Source organism: Bufo bufo, chromosome 1, assembly GCF_905171765.1.
Source record: "Bufo bufo chromosome 1, aBufBuf1.1, whole genome shotgun sequence".
Classification (NCBI taxonomy): Eukaryota; Metazoa; Chordata; class Amphibia; order Anura; family Bufonidae; genus Bufo; species Bufo bufo.
Window position 1 is genome coordinate 610072280 of NC_053389.1, and position 21284 is coordinate 610093563.

Sequence of the window (21284 nt, forward strand, 5' to 3'; positions counted from 1 at the left end):
CAACACTAGTGGACAGTACTCGCAGCCCAATATGATCGGACACGTGGCTTTTTTTTACAATGCCCATGTCCAGGGTAAGCCCCAAAAAATTTTTAATTTCAGGGACACTTGTGGGGTTCACCGTCTTATATAGATGGACGTGGGATGTTGTACAGCAAACTGTGTGGCGTACAGATTAGTTGCTGCACAATTAACTCCAGGACTTTATCGTCCACAAAGAAATGAAAAAAATCATAAGGGGTAAAATTGGTGACATCCACATTAATTTTGGGAGTGGATAAAATTGGGGTACTTGGGGGGGAATAAAGTAGCAGGAACCCATGTAGTAGAAGGGACGGGACCGCTGGGTGGAGAATGAAATGAGGTGGTGACTTCTACCACCATAGGGCTATGGGGTCTGGGGATGGAAGTGGAACTAGAGTCCCCGCTATCTGAAGATATTGCCACCTCTGAAGCGGTGTCAGATTCAGAGTGGTCAGAGTATAGAAATTCATATGCCTGCTCTGCACTGAATAATCTCGGAGCCTTTTTTTTTTTTAATAAAAAGCCCAGAAAGAAATTAAAATAACTGACAGTCCCTAATAGACTAGTGACGGACGCCTGATGACGGACACCCACTGACCGCCAGTAACAGACGGACACAGAGTCCCTAATGAAAATAATTGACCGTCAATGACGGACACCCACTGACCGCCAGTTACGGACGGACAGTTTATAAATAGATTTTTTTTTCACAGTAAATCGCACAGCCAGGACAGAAGTCTGATCTCTCTCTCCTCACAGAACAACTGCACTGAGGGGAGAGAGAAACAGCCCATGTCCTGGCTGTGTTAGTAAATATAATGGATATGATCTCCATGATGGGTTTATCATGGAGACCACATGATCAAGGACCATTACTATTGGTCCCTGATGGTTACTGTGCTGAAGGCAGATCTTTAGCACAGTAACCAGTGCGCATGTAACCAGTGCACATGTCTGCGCCATTTTGTTTTTTTTGTTTTTTACTGGGAAGGGGAGGGGGGGACTCCTGCCCTTTATTAAATACATCGGGGGCCATTTTGGGGTGCTGCAGGACCCGATAGGGGCATAATTACTTATTATCTCTCCTCTCCTGAGGAGAGAGACATACTGCAGGGGCGGCGGCGGCCAGCTTATAGTGTGCACATGTGCCGGGCTGCCGCCGTCGCCATCTTTCTTGAGGGCAGGGGGGGTGAGGATCAGGACCCAGCTTTCCCTTATGGGGAAGCTGGAGGACCCAATCCCTGCACCGGAGACTTTCTCCCTCCTCTCTTACATGAGAGGAGGGAGAAAGTTTACTGCCGGCAACTCTGCTGACGGCATTGATCACCACCGTGTATCACGACGATCACGTGATCAGAGACCGCTTGTGACGGTCTCTGATCACTGCCCCGAGCCCTCAGCTACCTCTGGTAGCTGCAGGCATGGAGCCCGAGCGCTTGATTTAAGCGCTAACTTGGGCTGAAGTGCCGTGGTAAAAAGGTGGCGCTCCAGCCCAAGGCCCCTTAGTGACCGCCGTAAAAACACGTATGGGTGGTCACTAAGGGGTTAAGTTCTTTAGAGCTCATGTACACGAGCATAATGTTTTAATGTATTGTGGACTGTAAATGGCTGATCCGCAATATACCAGCACTGGCTGTGTGCACTCCATGGTGCAGGTACGGACCCATTGACTTAAAGATAGGACCTATCTTTTTTGCGGAGCGGAGGCACAGATCGAAAGCCCATGGAAGCACTACAAAGCTCTTGATTGTGAGCCAAAACCAGGTGCGGCTCTATACACAGAACAATCACTGATGGTGAGAAAAAACCCAATGTTGCAATTTTTTTACGTTAAATTTATTACTAAATTAGCCATTTATGAAGGAATATGACATGAAAGAAGGGATATGGCATCCTCAAGTATGTAATGCAGCCGGTAGTCTGGCTTCCTGCTGTCACGTGATATTCTAGTTGGATTTGCCAGACTAGTTTTGACTAGAAAACCTTATAATAGGTCACTAAGTGACTACAAGGACCACTAATTTAGCAGGTAGAAACCAGTTTTAGACTGATACTACTCTCTGTTCTGGGCAGATTATAGCTGTCTTGGTTTAGCTTGCAGAGCCGGTACGTGCGCCAGCATGGTTCCTGCAATGACATACATATCACATTCTTGCACATACTTTAAATTGTCACTATCAGTGTCACTCACATTCAGTGGCGTACATAGAGAAGTGAGGGCCCCATAGCAAGGATCAAACCAGGCCCCCCACACAGGACAGAAGGGTTTCCGCCTAAACCCCTTTCACTCACTCTTAGGGCTGTTTCACACGAGCGGATGCCCTGCGTGACATCCGCTCCGTGAATGACAGCCAAGACCCGATGCGGACTGCAGAAGCACGGAGCATTAACATGATTGATAATGCTCCGTGCCTCTCTGTGATCTCTTTACTGAGAGGCACGGAGCATTATCAATCATGTTAATGCTCCGTGCTTCTGCTGTCCGCATCGGGTCTTGGCTGTCATTCATGGAGCGGATGTCACGCACGGCATCCGCTCGTGTGAAACAGCCCTTAGGCTATTTTTTCCACTGCCTCATTTGCTAACAGTTGTTCCATTAGAGGGTAGCGTCCTGACCAAGTTTTCACCCCAGTAGAAGAGTTGATGATCCCAACTGGGCCCCCTCTTACCCTGGGCCCTATAGCAGTTGCACGGTCTGCCGCTATTGTAGTTACACCCCTGCTCACATTGAAGAGTCACAGGAAGCTATATATTTTCAAAAGTAAGGTCTAGAAGAATATTATACATGTTCTAGAATCTTTCATTGCTGTTCTTTAGATTATAATCGCCATTACTACATGAAGGAAAATAAAAACAGTATTAATGGGGTTGCCAGATTGCTAAATTCATAAAGGTAACTACATACCAGCAATTACTGGTAGGGCTGGGTGATTAATCAGATTTATTCAATTAATCGCCATTTCAGTAAATATTGATTTATTCAGGGATCAGAGATAAATTCAATGTACTCTGTTTAACCCCTAGATGTTGTGGTCTATAAGGACTGCAGCACCTAGGCAGGTTGTGCTACTCGGCTATAATGCATTGGTATATAAAATATATCAGTGCATTATAACAGTGGTCAAGCAACTGCATTGTGATGTCCCCTAGAGGGACTGAAGTAATTAAAAGGTTATAAAGTTTATTAACCTAAAAAAAAAAAAAATCCATAAAAAGTGGTTTGATGTTGTAAAAGTGGTAAAAAACAACAACCCTCATACACACAAACACATATACACAAGCCACGTTAGCCACAACCTGTATAATAAAGATAATGTTATTTAAACCAACTGGTGAAAAATGCAAAAAATGACAATAGAATAGACACTCAAAAAAATACATGCTAATCAATATGTCCTATGTACCCAAAATGTTACCAATGAAAACTGCATCTCATTCAGCAAAAATCAAGGCGCATACAACTAAATTGACAGAAAAATTTGAAAGTTATAGCTTTCATATTTTTTTTTGCATGAGATGTGCTATTATTGAGCAAAAGTAGTAAAAAACAAACAAACATAAAACTACTAATACGTGTTTGTTATAGTCATAATCATACTGACCTGTCGAATAAAACTAACATGCTGTTATGGACAGATGATACAGACAATGGTTGTGGAACCACTGTGACAACTAACAGGTTTGGTGTTGCTCTGGTTCTGAGGGCTTTATCATGGTGGTCTCCTGGCATCCACCCTTTAACCCCTATACAGGGATCTGGACTTCGCTGCAGGGAAGCCAGCTGGTCACTACCTGCTGGAATAGTCCCAGTTGGAAGTTGACCCACGCAGGTCAGAGACCCTAGTGCAAAGCACCAGAGGCATAGACAAGGAACAAATTCAGAACCAGGCAGAATACAGGTGAATCCAAGCCAAACACAGATACAGGCAAGATACAAAACACGGATCACTGACAGAACGATCAGGAACCCAGACAAACAGACTACCAGAACTAGACATACGGACTTTAGGAACTAGTAAAGACATAGCTGATACTAGACGGCAGTGGTCAAGACACCGAGGTGGAAAGAAGCACCAGACGCTCACACTGTTCCTAAGGCCTCATGCACACGGCCGTGCCGTTTTTTGCGGTCCAATTTGCGGAACGGAACGGGCGCAGGCAATATAAAATGCCTAGGAAAACAAAAAAAGACCCAGGGTGTCCCAGGGGAGGGCGAAAGGACAGTGTCCACCCAATACAACCCCAAAGAGACACACCTAAAGTATAACTCGGCAAAAGCTCCCGAATTAAATAGCAGAAACAGAAGAAAAGGAGCTCATGATACCAAAAAAGTGATACATTTTATTAAAGTATGATTAAAATGACATAATGGAAATAATTAATAAATGTAATGCCGTGAACATGATGAAAAATAGGAGCGGAGGACAAAAAAGAAAAACGCCACCCTGGGAAAGAAGCACACGGATCAAAAACACATGGTACAGTGTATATAATGAGACAGGGAGAAAAATACTGAATAAATAGTCGAATCCATGTACAAGTACTAAAACAATAAAGTACCAGGTGGGAGACCCGTCAACATATGTCACTCCTATAAATAATGAATGGTATGCAGAAGGGTAAAGGTGGAAGTATACTGCAGACCAGACAACTGGAGGACCAAGTACAAAAAGAATGACAGGGTCAAAAATTGTACAAAGGAGGACAGCAGGAGACAGGGGCTCACCAAAATAAGAACCGTGTGCAGAGGAAACCCAGGGTGGCGCTACCCCAACGCGCGTTTCGGCGTACCTTCGTACGCAAAGCGCGGACAAGAATAGGACAGGTTCTATTTTTTTTAACGGGGCCGCGGAACGGAGCCACGGATGCAGACAGCACACGGAGTGCTGTCCGCATCTTTTGCTGCCCCATTGAAGTGAATGGGTCCGCATCCGAGCCGCCAAAACGGCGGCTCGGATGCGAACCCAAACAACGGTCGTGTGCATGAGGCCTAAGACACAGTTCAGACACTACAGGTAATGGCAGACACACTCCAACACAAGGCAAACAGAATCTAAGCAGATTCAAGCAAAACATTTTGCACAAACAGGGCAGGTCAGAGAACTCAAAGAAACATACACCTTGCAGACACAGAACTCAGGAAATATTTATCCTGGCAATACAGAACTGAGGGAAGATGCAAGCATATAGGCACACATTCACACTACAAGTAACTAGGGCCGAAACACACAGAACAGTGGCAACATTGAACAAAACGGCACAAATATAGCCCACAAGAAGCCGAAACCTGAGCTTGCTTTACAATGGCAGCAAGTGAAATACCATTGTAACACATGCTAATTGCCACACAGTGAATGAAATTGCTTTTTATCTCATTACCAGCCAAATAAAAGTTAATGAAACTTATATGTGCCCCAAAATGGTGTCGCAATATAGCAATGTCAGTGGAAAAAGAAAGTAATGGCTGTCTGAATGTGACAAGGCAAGAAACAAAAATTCCCTGTGGTCTTAACATCAAAATAGTATTTTATTCAGTGGTCGGGCCCCACCAATCCAGAAAATGAGCATCGCATTCCTCCATCCTAATGAAGTGGCCAGTCAAGCACTCACAACGCCACTCCATTCATTCTCCATTTCAGAGGAGACAAAAAAAAATTAAATTGCCAAGGAAATAAATAATGATCCTTAAGTGGGATAAAAATCAAGATTTTAATTTTAGGCAATATGAACTAATCTGCAGGTTTCCAATTTTATCCACGAATCTTATCGTTAAGGCAAGGTAATATAGATCTACTCTCAGTCAGGAGAATCTAGTTATTTTCATGCTGTACTTTCTTCCTCCAGTCACTGTACTTGTCTTTGCATATAATTACTAGTGTTGAGCGAACTTCTGTTTTAAGTTCGGCGACTAAAGTTCGGCTTCCGGTTAGCGGAGAATCCCGATATGGATTCCGAATTCCGTTGTGGTCCGTGGTAGCGGAATCAATAATGGCCAATTATTGATTCCGCTACCACGGACCACAACGGAATTCGGAATCCATATCGGGATTCTCCGCTAACCGGAAGCCGAACTTTAGACGCCGAACTTAAAACAGAAGTTCGCTCAACACTAATAATTACGTAGAGCACAAGAATTAAGTGAACTCAGGTCGGAACAGAGCAGCAGAAGATGGAGTTTAATAACAGAGCTTTAATGCTGCATTTACATGCAGCGATCGAGCACAGAATTGTTGGGAAGTGCTTCTTCGCGACAATTGCCTGCTTGTTAGTGGAGGTGAAGCTCTGCATTAATATGCAGCGATCACCTCCACTGTATGGGGACGACAGAATCAAGAGTCATTGGGGCACATTTCTGATGTATTGGCAAAGTTTGTCTACAATTTTCGCCTCATTTATTATCCTTTCATAAATCTGGTTTGTCTTTTTTGCTTTAAGTCTGACATCTAATGGCTGCTTTCCTGTAAGACTCAAGATTCAAATTCACTAAACTTGGTCTAAATAGTATGCGCATTAAAATATGTCGTACATCTCCATGAAAGTAAGCAAATTGTGGCGCAACTCACCACTAAAAACAGAAAAGTACGCCAGCCTTGGGGTGGTGTAGAAATTAGACTGTTTTTACAACATCTGGTGCAAAATAAGGCGCACCTACATACTGTAAATTTGACAGAAATTAGGCATAAATGTTAGAAAACTTCAGAATTTGTCTTAAAACTCAAAAAAGGCGCAAATGCCTCCAAAACAGGCACAAAAACAGTTGGTAAATGAGATTTTAAAAATAAGACCATCGGAAACAGGCTTTTTACTCAGGCAGCAACACTTAAGTAAATGTGCCCCATTGTTTCTGGGCAGCAGATCACTGTTCATACAGCATATATATGAAAGTGTCTCGTGTCTCTTTTTTCTCTCCAACGCAGCATGTTGAAGCAATGGCCTTTTCAGGTGTTTTTTCTATCCTCTTCTCTTTAGGGAAAAAAATAAAAAAACATGGAAAAAAAAACACAATTTCAACGTGTTAACACAAAAAATGTCACTTAAAAAAAGGTTTAAAAAAATGCAGCTGAAGAAAAAAGAAAGAAAAAAACGATTGAGCAAAATTTGTGTGTGCAGGAAGCCTAAAACCAATGTATAAAGGAAACTGGTGGCAATAGGAACTAAGAACCAGCAAAATACATCAATTTATGGACTTGGGCCTCATGCACAAGGCTGTATTTTCAGTCTGTGCCCAATCCACATTTTTTGGGATCACACAGGAAGCTATTAATTTCTATGAGGCCACAAAAAGTGCGAACATGTCATCCATGTGCTGTCCGCCCCGCAAAAAAATAGAACCTGTCCTATTCTTGTATATTTTTTGGACAAGAATAGGCATTTTTACAATAGGAACATGCAGAACAGGAAAATGAGGGGTGCACATGGCTGTTATCTGTATTTTGGAGATCCACGGTCTGCAGACCGCAAAACAGATACGGTCGTGTACATGAGGCATTACTGATATCTACACTGGAGTTTCTTGGACCCACCAGGTACAGGACTAAAATGGGTTGTACCATTTTTTTCTTTAGAGAGTGGCTATATGTAAGGGCTCATGCACACGACCGTGTGCTGGCCGCAAAATATGGGCCCCGGCCATTCTGGTACCGCATTATGGATACGGACTCATTCACTTGAATGGGTCCACAATCCGGAAAGTCGGTGCGGAATGGAGGCACGGAACCCAATGGAAGCACCACAGAGTGTTTCCGTGGGGTTTCTGTCCGTGCCTCCGCATCGCAAAAAAGTGCACTACTTTTTTGCGGTGAGGACCGTTGGATGCGGATTGCAGACTCCATTCAAGTGAATGGGTCCGCGATCTGCATGCAATTTTGCACAAATTGGTCATAAAATGTGATCTGATCTTCATCTAAGTCACAACAATAGACAATCACAGTCTGCTTAAACTAATAACACACAAAGAATTAAATGTTACCATGTTTTTATTGAACACACCATGTGATGGGCCATGTGATGAATGCAGTGACATCACCAAAGGTCCTTTTCTCCCAGGTCCTCAAAGAAGAAGAAAGAAGACAAGCCGGGCTGCGCGAACAAGTGGATGAGGGGAGTTTAAAGGGACACTGACAGGGCCAAAAAGCATATTTTGGTATATATATGACATTACAGGTCTTATAAAGTGTATAAGAATCATCTAAGTATCCCCCCTGTCCACCTTATAAATACAGTAAACTGAAGTTTTATAACCTGCTTGAATCGTGTTGAATGTGCCCAAGGGGCGACGTTTCATCTCCACTTGCGCCCAGCCAGCCTCGCCCCAACTGCCGTTTGAAGCGCCGCCCAGCTCATCAATATTCACTTCGCTGGGCGGCTACTAGTGTCCCCGACGCAAGATCCGGCGCATGCCCAGTACAATCCTATGGGCATCGGCCTCCGGCTCATCGTCGGGGACACTAGTAGCCGCCCAGCGAAGTGAATATTGATGAGCTGGGCGCGCTTCAAACGGCAGTTGTGGCGAGGCTGGCTGGGCGCAAGTGGAGATGAAACGCCGCCCCTTGGGCAGATTGAACACGATTCAAGCAGGTTATAAAACTTCAGTTTACTGTATTTATAAGGTGGACAGGGGGGATACTTAGATGATTCTCATACACTTTATAAGACCTGTAATGTCATATATATATATATATATATATATATATATACCTAAATATGCTTTTTGGCCCTGTCAGTGTCCCTTTAATGTTTTCATTTTATTTTTTAACCCCTCCATCCCTAATTTACTATGCATTCTGTATTAAGAACGCTATTATTTTCCCTTTTAACCATGTTATAAGGGAAAAATAATAAAGATCGGGTCCTCATCCCGATCTTCACCTAGGAACCATGCATGAAAATCGCACCGCATCCGCACTTGCTTGCGATTTTCACGCAGCCCCATTAACTTCTATGGGGCCTGCGTTGCGTGAAAAACGCACAATATAGAGCATGCTGCGATTTTCACGCAACGCACAAGTGAAGTTGTGAAAATCACCGCTCATGTGCACAGCCCCATAGAAATGAATGGCCTAAGGGTCCATTCACACAACCGCAAAATGGGTCCGCATCCGTTCCACAATTTTGCGGAACGGGTGCGGACCCATTCATTTTCAATGGGGCCGCAAAAGATGCGGACAGCACACAGTGTGCTGTCTGCATCCGCACTTCTGTTCTGCGGCCCTGCAAAAAAATTGAACATGTCCTATTCTCGTCTGCAGCCGTGGACAAGAAAATGCATTTCTATTATAGTGCCGGCCATGTGCCAATGTCCGTGTTTTGCGGATTCGCAATCTGCGGACCGCAAAACAGTTGCGGTCGTGTAAATAGACCCTGTGAATAGACCATAAAAAGCTGGTCTTAATAAATGTGCCTTGTCTTCTCTAAGGCCCCTTTCACATGAGCGAGTTTTCCGCGCAGCTGCAATGCGTGACGTGAACGCATAGCACCCGCACTGAATCCTGACCCATTAATTCCCTTTTTTTTTTACGCATCAGTTCTGCATTGCATGAAAATCGCAGCATGTTCTATATTCTGCGTTTTTCACGCAGCCCTGGCCCCATAGAAGTGAATAGGTCTTCAGTGAAAAAACGCATTGCATCTGCAAGCAGGTGCGGATGCAATGCGTTTTTCACTGATGGTTGCTAAGAGATGTTGTTTGTAAACCTTCAGTTTTTTTATCACGGGCGTGAAAAACGCATCAAAACGCATTGCACCCGCGCGGAAAAAACTGAATGCAATCGCAGACAAAACTGACTGAACTTGCTTGCAAAATGGTGCGAGTTTCACTGAACTGAAGCCTGTACGCATCCGGACCTAATTCGTTACGCTCGTGTGAAAGAGGCCTTTGGGGCACCTTTATCAAGCTTGCCCTGTTTTAGGCTTTCAATTAGACAGACATATTTGCTTCATCTGACTTTCTTTTGCCAACTATTTATCAAAAGTCGCACATCACTTCATAAATTAGACCAGTCATATAGCTACTAGGGCTGTTTCACACGAGTGGGTGTAGTCCAGAAATCACTCTCCGTCTGTGAGCGTGATCCTCCGTCCTGGACACTGCTTGACTTGCAGGATCGCAGGGCATAATCATGATTTATAATGCTGTGTGCCTCTGCGTGACGTTATTGCTACAGAATCGTACTGACATCAGTAAGGTCATGCAGAGGTACACAGCATTATAAATCATGATTATGCCCTGCGATCCTGCAAGAAGACCAGTGCCGAGAACGCAGATTCACGCTCACGCATGGAGCGTGATTTCTGGACTGCATCTGCTCGCCTGAAAGAGCCCTTAGTCTGACCTCTAGTGGTTCTTTTTCAATATGACAGGATCATATTCACTAAGGACTCGTGCAAACGACCAAATGTATTTTGCGGTCCACAAAACACGGATCAACAAAAAAACTGATGACATCCGCGTGACGTCTATGTTTAATCTTTTTTTTGGGCGGATCCTTTTTAACAATGCCTGTCCTTGTCCGCAAAACGGACAAGAATAGGACATGTTCTATTATTTTGCGGAACGGACTTGCAGACATATAAATATGGAATGCACACAAGGTCATTTCTGTTTTTTTTGCGGCCTTAGGCCTCATCCACATTTTGCTTCCGTGTCCGTTCTGTTTTTGTTTATTTTTTACGGATAGGATGTGGACCCCTTCATTTCAATGGGTCTGCAAAAAATGCGGACAGCACACCGTGTGCATGTAGCCTTACTGAAATGAATGGTTCCGCATACGGGCCGCAAAAAAAACTGGAACGGACACGGACACAAAGTACATTTGTGTGTATGAGCCTTAAGACTAGTCTAATTAGTATGCGCATGAAAACATTTTCTATGAGCAAGTGAGCTGAAAAGAGATGCAAAATGTGGCACAACTCACCGCCCAAAACAGATGAAGAAAAGTACGCCAGCCCTGGAGTTGAGTAAAAATTAGACTGTTTTGTAACTAAAACAGGTACAAAAGGTGCACCTACATAAACAGGTTGGAAAATAGGTAAAAAGGTTAGAAAACTTCTGAATTAGGCCTCATGCACATGACAGTATTTTTTCACAGTCCGCAAAACGTGGTTCCGGTGTTCCGTGATCCGTGTCCGTTTTTTTTCCGTGTGTCTTCCTTGATTTTTGGAGGATCACCAGACAAGAGAAGTGGAAAAAAAATCTAAGTCAAGTTTGCCTTGAAAATGATAGGAAAAAAATGGACACGGATAACGGACGCGGATGACAATCTTGTGTGCCTCCGTGTTTTTTCACGGACCCATTGACTTGAATGGATCCGCGAACCGTTGTCCGTCAAAAAAATAGGACAGGTCATATTTTTTTGACGGACTGGAAACACGGATCACGGACGCGGATGACAAACGGTGCATTTTCCGAGTTTTCCACGGACCCATTGAAAGTCATAAGGTGCGAATAAGGTGCAAATGCTCCAAAACAGGTGCATTTTCAGTAGTAAATGTGACTAAAACAAGACTGTCTAAAACAGCATTTTTACGCCTAAAAACAGGCGCAGACAGTGGCGTAGCTATAGGGGTCGCAGCGGTCGCAATTGCGACCGGGCCCCTAAGTCAGGGGGGCCCACGGGGCCCCCCAGGAGAGACAAAGTGGATCCATGGCCCCTAATTTACAGACTACAGTACTTGACGGCTGCTAACTTCACAGGGGGGGGGCGGAGGCAGACCCGTGCGTGCAGCCGTGCAGGCTCAGCCAGGAGAGGGAGTGGTCCCATCTGGCAGTACTGGCCGGACTTGGAGCGGCGGAGGAGAAGATGCGTGCCGCCCGAGTGAGTGAGGTGAGGGCGGCCGTGGCGACGTGGCTAGCAGAGACTCGGAGACAGTCTCTGCTCTGGCAGTTGGGTGCTTTCTAGTAGCTAGAGTACACTAGCATCACATAGGATAGCAACAGTGGGTCCTCTTACTAGTACCGTTCTAGCCACATGTTCAGCTGCAAATGAGCTCTGCAAGTAAGAGGACCCACTACTGCTATCCTACAAGTACTGGTAGATGTCACAGCAGAGTCCTATAAATCATGTGATGGTCTATGGCCCATAGAACATCACATTCATAGCACAAGCGGCAGCTATATCATCATCATCAATGCTTCATCATATGCCAGCAGGGTTATTAACATCGCCGCCAAGCCCGCCATTATTGCTCACTAAGGGCTGGTCAGCACTGGAAATATGGGATTGCAAGTGCAACACCTATGGGAGCAGTGACTGTCACCATATTGCCGTGAGTGACTGATTCCAGCACAAGCGGCAGCTATAATCGTCAGTCACTCACAGCAATATGGTGACAGTCACTGCATCCATAGGGGTTGCAGTTGCAATCCCATATTTCCAGTGCTGACCAGCCCTGTGTGAGTAATAATGGCGGGTTTGGCGGCGATGTTAATAGCCCTGCTGGCATATGATGAAGCAAACTGAAAGGATAAGTGAAGGAAAATTATGAACTATGTACCCCCTATGCTGCAGAATGACACAAATAGGCCGAATGCACACGACCGTGTTCCACGGCCGTGAACGGTCCGTGGTATCCCGGCCTGGATTCCTGCTGACAGCAAAAGCGCACGGCGTCATGATCTATGATCTATACGAGTGTATTACTGTAGTACAGTGGCGGCATGAAGCGCACGGCGTCAGTGCGCTCCTGCTGTCAGCAGGAATCCAGGCCGGGATACCACGGACCGTTCACGGCCGTGTGCATGCGGCCATAGACTGATTCCAGCACAAGCGGCAGCTATATCATCATCAATATGGGCATGGGCACGGTGGGCGTGCAGGGGTCTGGTGGTGTTAGGAAATGGTATTGAGGGTATGGGGGGGCCCAAACTGAATTCTTGCACCAGGGCCAATGAGCCTATAGCTACGCCCCTGGGCGCAGACACTACAGTAAATGTGCCCCTTTGATCTTTTGCTGTATGGATCTTTTTCTTGCTCCCATTCATCAGTGCAGAACAACGCTCAGGTTGTAAAGTGTCTCTCAGGTGTGATCATTCATTGGGCAGGAAGGAGGAGTCGGAGACTGTGGCAGGTAATAAGCCATGCTGTGTTATTGGTGATGAGAGCCTCTGGGCTGAGCCTGACAGTAGAGTCCGGTCTATGAAACTGAGAGCTGATTGTGCAGGGGCTGTGTGTAACAGGGGAATAGCTGACAGAGCAGAGGTTAGGCAGGGCTACTATTCCTGAGAACTGCACCGATGTACAGCCTGCTCCTCTCCATAGTACTATTGCCTGTCCTACAGGCTGCCTCTGAAGGTAAGGTACTACCCTGCTTTATTCAACCACTTTTACTAAAGGGATACAAAGGGTTGTAAATGTGGTTTATTGTGTGTTACTGGTTAATTGGCATAAAAAAAGTGCAGTAATGGAATCGCACTATTAAGAGTATAAATGTATCTGTCCTGCATACTCTCCACCTAGGCTACCTTCACATGTTGCGGATTACTCCTGGAATAAAGCAGCCTAAGTGCTCATGCGCACAAACGTATCTTCTGTGTGTTGTGTGTGTGTGTGTGTGTGTGTGTGTGTGTGTGTGTTTTTTTTTTTTTTCTTTTTCTTTTTTTTTTTTTTGCGAACCGTATGCAGAACCATTCATTTCAATGGGTCCACACAAAAAAAATTAAGTTACTCCGTGTGCATTCTGTTTCCGTATTTCTGTTCCGCAAAAAAATAGAACCTGTCCTATTATCGTCTGCATTACGGACAAGGATAGTACTGTTCTATCAGGGGCCAGCTGTTCTGTTCTGCAAAAATATAGATCGCATACTGATGTCATCTGGGGGGAGGCGCCCGCTGCACAGTTCACACAGATACATTAATATGCATACTACAAATAGCCAAAATGATACAGGGCCCCATGACCATCACTGAGTGGGACACTGCAGGAAATTTTTCTAAACCTGAGGGCTCATGCACACAAATGTGGTGTTTATTTTATTTTTTACAGGTCCGTATGCTTAACCATTAATTTCAATGGGTCTGCAAAAAAATTAAAATGGCATTCCGTATTCCATTTCCGTTCTGCAAAATAATAGAACATGTCCTATTCTTTTCTATTTTGCGGATAGGGACAGGCATTGTTACAATGGATCTGCGCAAAAAAAAGAATGCAAAATACATAGTCGTGTGCATGAGCCCTAAGGCCTCTTTGCACACAAACGTTTTATTTTTTTCTGTTTTGTTATGTACTCCGTATGCATTCCGGTTCTGTATTTCCGTTTCTCCGTTCAAAGATAGAATATCTCCTATTATTGTCCGCATAACTGACAAGGATAGTACTGTTCTATTAGGGGCCAGATGTTCCGTTCCGCAAAAAAAGGAATGCACACGGATGTCATCCGTATTTTTTGCGAACTGCAATATACTTAAAAAGCCATACGGCTGTGTGCAATAGGCCTAAGTGTGCCAAATTGCACCACATTTGGCAAAATGTACACTGAAATCGAAGTGCACTTAGATTAGTAAATGTGGGCCTGTGTGAAAGAGCCTAAGGCCCCTTTCACACTAGCGAGTTTTCCGCGCGGGTGCAATGTGTGACGTGAACGCATAGCACCCGCACTAAATCCTGACCCATTTATTTCAATGGGTCTGTGTACATGAGCGTTGTTTTTCACGCATCAGTTCTGCGTTGCGTGAAAATCGCAGCATGTTCTATATTCTGTGTTTTTCACGCAGCCCTGGCCCCATAGAAGTGAATGGGGCTTCAGTGAAAAACGCATAGCACCCGGAAGCAAGTGCAGGTGCGATGCGTTTTTCACTGATTGTTGCTAAGAGATGTTGTTTGTAAACTTTCATATATTTTTTTTTTTTTTTACGCACGTGAAAAACGCATTGCACCCGCGCGGAAAGAACTGAACGCAATCGCAGACAAAACTGACTGCACTTGCTTGCAAAATAGTGCGAGTTTCACTGAACGCACCCGGACCTAATCCGTCACGCTCGTGTGAAAGGGGCCTTAGGCTTTTTTCACATTTGCGTTAAAACTGATCCGGCAGCCTGCTCCAGTCGGGAACAGCCTGCCAGATCCATGTATAACGGGTGCTACTGTGCGCTGCCGAAATTCCGTCTGGCCCCATTCTCTTATGCCAGCCGGGTTGCGGCTGGATCTCTGCTGTTCCCCCATTATAGTGAATGGGGCTGGATGGAACCCCGGCAGCGCCCAGTATTCACGAATCCAGCAGGCTGTTCCATCTGGATATGTTTTAACGCAAATGTGAAACAAGCCTTATTTTTTCCACTTATACACACCAGAAAACGCTTTAGAACATATAACTGCACCGCTGAACGGTAAATATATTTTTATTTTCCCACTAAAACAAAAAGGGCTTTAGAACATAAAACTGAACAGCAAATGTATTTTTATTTTCCCACTAATACACAACAAAAAGGGCTGTAATTTTCGCACTTAACCACACAATGGCTAATAAGCCCTGTTTTTCCCCCCACTAATATAAGCCAAAAAAGGCTTTAGAACATATAACTGCACCGCACAATGGTAAATAAGACGTATAAATATTTCCTTGTAATAAACCCTGTTAATGGCTGTATCAAACAGCACTTGCACCCTAAGGCCTCTTTCACACGAGCGTGTCCGGATGCGTTGCGGCAAACCCGCGTGAGTAGGTACCCAATTACAGTCAGTTTTGACTGCAATTGCGTTCCGTTTTTATGGCGCGGGTGCAATGTGTTTAGCACGCGCGTGATAAAAAACTAACTGTGGTACCCAGACCCAAACTTCTTCACAGAAGTTCAGGTTTGGGTTCAAGGTTGTGTAGATTGTATTATTTTCCCTTATAACATGGTTATAAGGGAAAATAATAGCATTCTTAATACAGATTGCTAAATAAAATGGGGCTGGAGGGGTTAAAAAATAAATAAAAAAGAATTTAACTCCCCTTAATCCACCTGTTTGCGCAGCCGGCATCTCTTCTGTCTTCATCTGTGAGGAATAGGACCTTTTGATGATGACAATGCGTTCATCACATGGTCCATCACCATGGTGATGTATCATGTTATGGACCATGTGATGAGCGTAGTGACGTCAAAGGTCCTGTTTCTCACAGATGAAGACAGAAGAGATGCCGGCTGCGCGAACAAGTGGATTAAGGGGAGTTAAATAATTATTTTTTTAACCCCTCCAGCCCTATTTTACTTTGCATTCTGTATTCAGAATGCTATTATTTTCCCTTATAACCATGTTATAAGGGAAAATAATAAAGATCGGGTCCCCATCCCGATCGTCTCCTAGCAACCGTGCGTGAAATTCGCACTGCATCCGCATTTGCTTGCGATTTCCACGCAGCCCCATTCACTTCTATGGGGGCCTGAGTTGCGTGAAAAACGCACAAAATAGAGCAAAGGCACAAGTGATGCGTGAAAATCACCGCTCATGTGCACAGCCCCATAGAAATTAATGGGTCCGGATTCAGTGCGGGTGCAATGCGTTCAACTCGCCCGTGTGAAAGGGGCCTAAGGGTGCATTCACACGTCCGTATAAATGGATCCGCATCCTTTCTGCAATTTTGAGGCACGGGTGCGAACCCATTAATTTCAATGGAGCCGCAAAAGATGCGGACAGCACACCTGTAGAAATGCCTATTCTTGTCCGCAAAACGGACAAGAATAGGACATGCTATATTTTTTTTGCGGGGCAACGGATGCGGACAGCACACGGAGTGCTGTCCACATCTTTTGCGGCCCCATTGAAGTGAATGGGTCCGCATCCGAGCCGCAAAAACGCCGGCTCGGATGTGGACCAAAGCGGTCGTGTGCATGAGGCCTTATAAGAATGGTTTGCTGGAATTACAGAGCTGTATAATGGCAATTTGGATCCCCAGTCAATGCAGCAAGGTGTAATAGGATTGTTCCTATTAGGCCTCATGCACACGCCTGTACCTTTTTTTGGGGTCTGCAAACCGCAGATCCGCAAAAAAAGGGAAGTCGCCCGTGTGCCTTCCGCAATTTACGGAACGGGCGGCAGTCAATATAAATGCCTATTCTTGTCCGCAAAGCGCGGACAAGAATAGGACATGTGTGTGTGTGTGTGTGTATATATATATATATATATATATATATATATATATATATATATATATATATATATATATATATATATATATATTTTTTTTTTTAACGGGGCCGCGGAACGGAGCTGTCCGCATCTTTTGCGGCCCCATTGAAGTGAATGGGTCCGCATCCGAGCCGCCAAAACGGCGGCTCGGATGCGGACCCAAGCAATGGCCGAGTGCATGAGGCCTTACCCAGGCTGTAACCTCTCCTACTGAACCCTGTTCAACATACAGATGTAGCAGGGGTAACACACACACTCTTAACGCGATGAGTTAAGAATTTGAGTTATCTTGAAACAAAAGCCATGTGTGTTAACCCTGCTACATCCATAAATGCTGTGGAATGATTCCTCCCTATCCTTTACCTACACCTTGAATAATCTTTCTCTGCACTTGTAAATAGTTTTTTTTTTTTTTTTTAGCACAATGAAGTTTTTCCTAGCACTGTCCCTAGCGCCTGCTGGCATCTCTCCCTGCACTAAGTACACTGGAAAACGGCAGAATCCAAGATGGCTGAGGTTATTTATAGGGCTGTGACATCACAGGGCTGGCTGCTGATTGGCTGCATGCATGGCATTATGGGTGATCCTGCCTTCCCATATTTCCTTGCTCCATGTCCTCACACGTGCAGCAGCTATTTTAGGAAAAAATGCGTTTTGTTACCTCGAAGTGTGAGGAAATTCGGATTTGGTGTGAATCAAATTTTTCCTGAAATTCGGATCGAATTCCACTTCATCAACTTCGCCTCGCACATCTCTAGTGGTGATCTCACAGTGAAGTGGTCAGGACACGTCTCATTCATCCCTACTTTAAAATTCATAGAAATATTTTTCTATTGCTCCCTCTGTACAGTGTAGAAGAACATTGCGGAGGCGTTACATACCATATGTATACAAGATTATGTACCGGGAGGAAGGAGTTAACAAGGGCTATTTGCAATGCATCCTGATATGTAGGTGTTTTATGATCTCATCATGAGAGCTACTGCCCACCCACAGAAACAAAAAAAACAGGCCACTTTCACACTGACGGTATTTGATCAGTATTTGTAAGCTAAAATGAGCGTATAATGGAAAGATGTGCCTCTTCTGTATTGTGGATGCACTCCTAGTTTTAATTTAAAAATGCTGATGAAAAATACTGCCATAAGTGGTCATAAGCAGATAAATGAGTTAAAAAGTCTTACATTTGTAGGACAACCCCTTTTAACAATGGTAGCATTTTGTTAACGTGTAGTGACCTGTTTAGTGATGTATCCGATCTGATAGGATGACTTAAAAAATAACCTGTTCCCTTTGCTTTGCAGGACAAAGTTGGGGATATACTGGTGAGTACAAACCTGGTATTGTTTTTGTAGTGGTACATGTGAAAAACGTGTTGTGTGTCTTTTGTTTTTTGTATCTACGGCTGTGTTCTCATGGTAAAAACCACAGCAGAAAAATTAGTAGCCGGCGTTTTTAATATCCGCTGCTGAAAAAATACCATGTGCACATGATTGGGTTTTTCACATTGACATCAATGGAAAGCTGTCGACTGTGTTTTGAATGTAGATGACACAATGGAAAAAGTCTGGCAGATTTTGCCCATGTGAGTGCAGCTTTGTGTTTTTGATGGGGGGGTTTGGTGGCTGGCAATTTCTAGGCAAAAAAATAAAAATAAAACTCTCCAGATGTTGCATGGAAGTTTATGGGAAAAGCCAAAACTTGGGTGCACTCTCTGAACACTGCCATACCGTTCTCAGTATTCTGGACTTTACAAGAGTGAATAGAGAATGCAAGCACCTCACTGGAGAGAAGTAGTGTCCAAACTATGAGCTACTTGAATTTGGTATTTTGCCATAGTGGATCATGTTTCCTTAGCAGGACCTTGTGTGGTGATGAAAATGGCACTTAATACCTTTTTAATGTAGTGTATTTACATAAAGTATCTAATTGCATCCATGGGCAAATAGTCCTTATAGTCAGAAATGCTCTTAAAGTTGGTCCAGGATACGGGATCCCTTAGAAGCTGGATGGCCATTATTGGCAGAGCTGTGTTTATGGGCATTTATACAGTTATGGAAGCTGGGGGGTAAGCAGAGTACAAGAAAATGTGACCAATGCTGTTAGGAAAAAATTGCCTAACTTTACCACAAATATTTGTCTTGCCTTTATATGAAAGTTTGATTAAGTGTGATTTGGATTATATTCTTCACCCTCATATCACTGACTGAATGCTGAAATGCAGATTGCGCTCTTACGGTCTATGAAGGCTGTTTAATTACATCCACCCCTCTAAGGGTATTACCACACAGCTTTTCTGCAGTGAATCTGCTGCTGATTTCTTCCCTTCCATTGCAAAGGGTGAAATCCATGGTGGGGATCCACAACCTAAACTGACATATGGCAGATTAAAAATCTACACAGCAGGTCAAATTATGCTGTCATGTTGGTGAACGATAACTTCACTCAGAGCATTATCTGTTCACGTTGATGTATTCAGATGATGTATTACTACAAACAATGTTAAGGAATTGTAATCGCTTTTATTTGAAACAAATAAAAATTTTGAGTAAAAAAAAAAAAGTATGCTGTTGATAACCCCGTTTAAGCTGACAATGCACATTAGATGAAAAGTGCCTGAACTTGACCAGTTTTGGTGTGACTTGCCAACAATCTGTGTATGGCTGGCATTAGTCCTACGCTCTAATTGTACCTTCAATTGTGCAGTCATTGTGTTGATGTGTTTTACATCAATGTTCCCTTTGGTTTATCTTAACTTCAATCAATTTAGCCATGCATGCACATTCCAATAGCGATGTACAAATGTCATGATAACAGTCAGGTTCATGTCTTTCCTTGTTCAAATCTGATCCAAAAACATTGTTCCATTCATACTGGTACACTTGTGAACAATGGAGTACAAAATGACTGCCAACAGAAACCATCAGATGTTTGCTTAATTTCTTAATACCCATTCTCCAACTTTTCTTCAGGTAGTGTAGAGTCTAGGATTGTAGAGGCTCATGCACATGGCCATATTACAGCTCTGTACAAGCTCCCGCTGGAGTATGAAAAATGTTCCTGCTGGTACTTTCTGACCACCAATCAGTCCCCAACCTAATAACAATACTAGTTTGTCATTGCTACAGCCAATCTCTGGCAGTGACTGAGACCAGATCCGCTTGTTGTGTGTTCTTGCACAATCCCTTTAAGCTAGGAAGAACAGGTTTCCAGGCCTTCATGTAAACTTGGGACTACCCGTGCTAAAAACGATCTAGTCCTGAAAGTCTAAAATGTCCTGAATCGGAACTGATTTGTTTTTCATGATGGAACAGTAAGTCAACTAACCTTTCCTCTTCCTTAGCTTGCCATGTCTAGGTGCATCTCAATAAATTAGAATATCAAAGTTTAATTTATTTCAGTAATTCAATTCAAAAAGTGAACCTCTATATTGTAAAGATTCATTACATGCAGATCCTTTTTCAAGCATTTATTTGTCTTGCTGAAATTTGCTCTTGCACAAAAACATAAGCATATAGCTCTGAACAAGGAATTATCAATCATAATCCGACATGAGGATGGTATGTGTGAGCATTATCTATTGTTCTGATTAATGAACAAACAGAAAAAGAAAAGAACATGTAGAGAATTGCCATAAGTATTTCCAAAACATCATGTTTCATCCTAAGCTAACAAAATAGAATCAAGCAGTATCCCTCCCTACTTCTCGACACCTTCCACCACCAAAGTCCTATGCAATGGTTGCCGCTGGATATAGACAGCCCCAGTTTGTCCAATCTATTTCATATTTTTTGAGTGTGAAGTTTTTTGAGCTGTCATTTTTTCATACGAACGTGTTACCTCCACAGCTCTCGCAATTTCCTGATGGGCAGGAATAGCCGTGCTTTTCCACTTTGACTGCAAGCTTGGTGGCAAGGAACAAGTACATCGCAATTGTCTGGAAACCATGCGGTATCTTTTGAAGATCAATAATAGGGCTAGGTCTGGGGCCATCCGACATCCAGCCACACCAGATATAGCATTAAATACCCGGGACCACAAGTCGGATATCTTGGGACATTCCCACAGTATATGAAGAAGCATCCCTCTCCAACAGACATGAGATGAACCTGGAAAGATTTGACTCGGTTTAATCCCTGTCGGTATAGCATTTGCTA

General features: G+C 43.8%; 1 protein-coding gene across 1 annotated transcript in view; it reads left to right on the plus strand.

Moving 5' to 3' along the window:
* Positions 1–13215: 13215 nt before the first annotated feature.
* The window catches only part of CA12 (carbonic anhydrase 12), a 42793-nt gene continuing 34724 nt past the window's right edge, over positions 13216–21284 (plus strand). The window contains exons 1-2 of the mRNA XM_040413658.1: positions 13216–13313; positions 18432–18452. Of these exons, the coding sequence (XP_040269592.1) occupies positions 13256–13313; positions 18432–18452 (79 nt within the window). The 5' untranslated portion in view covers positions 13216–13255. The remainder of the gene's footprint in view (positions 13314–18431; positions 18453–21284) is intronic.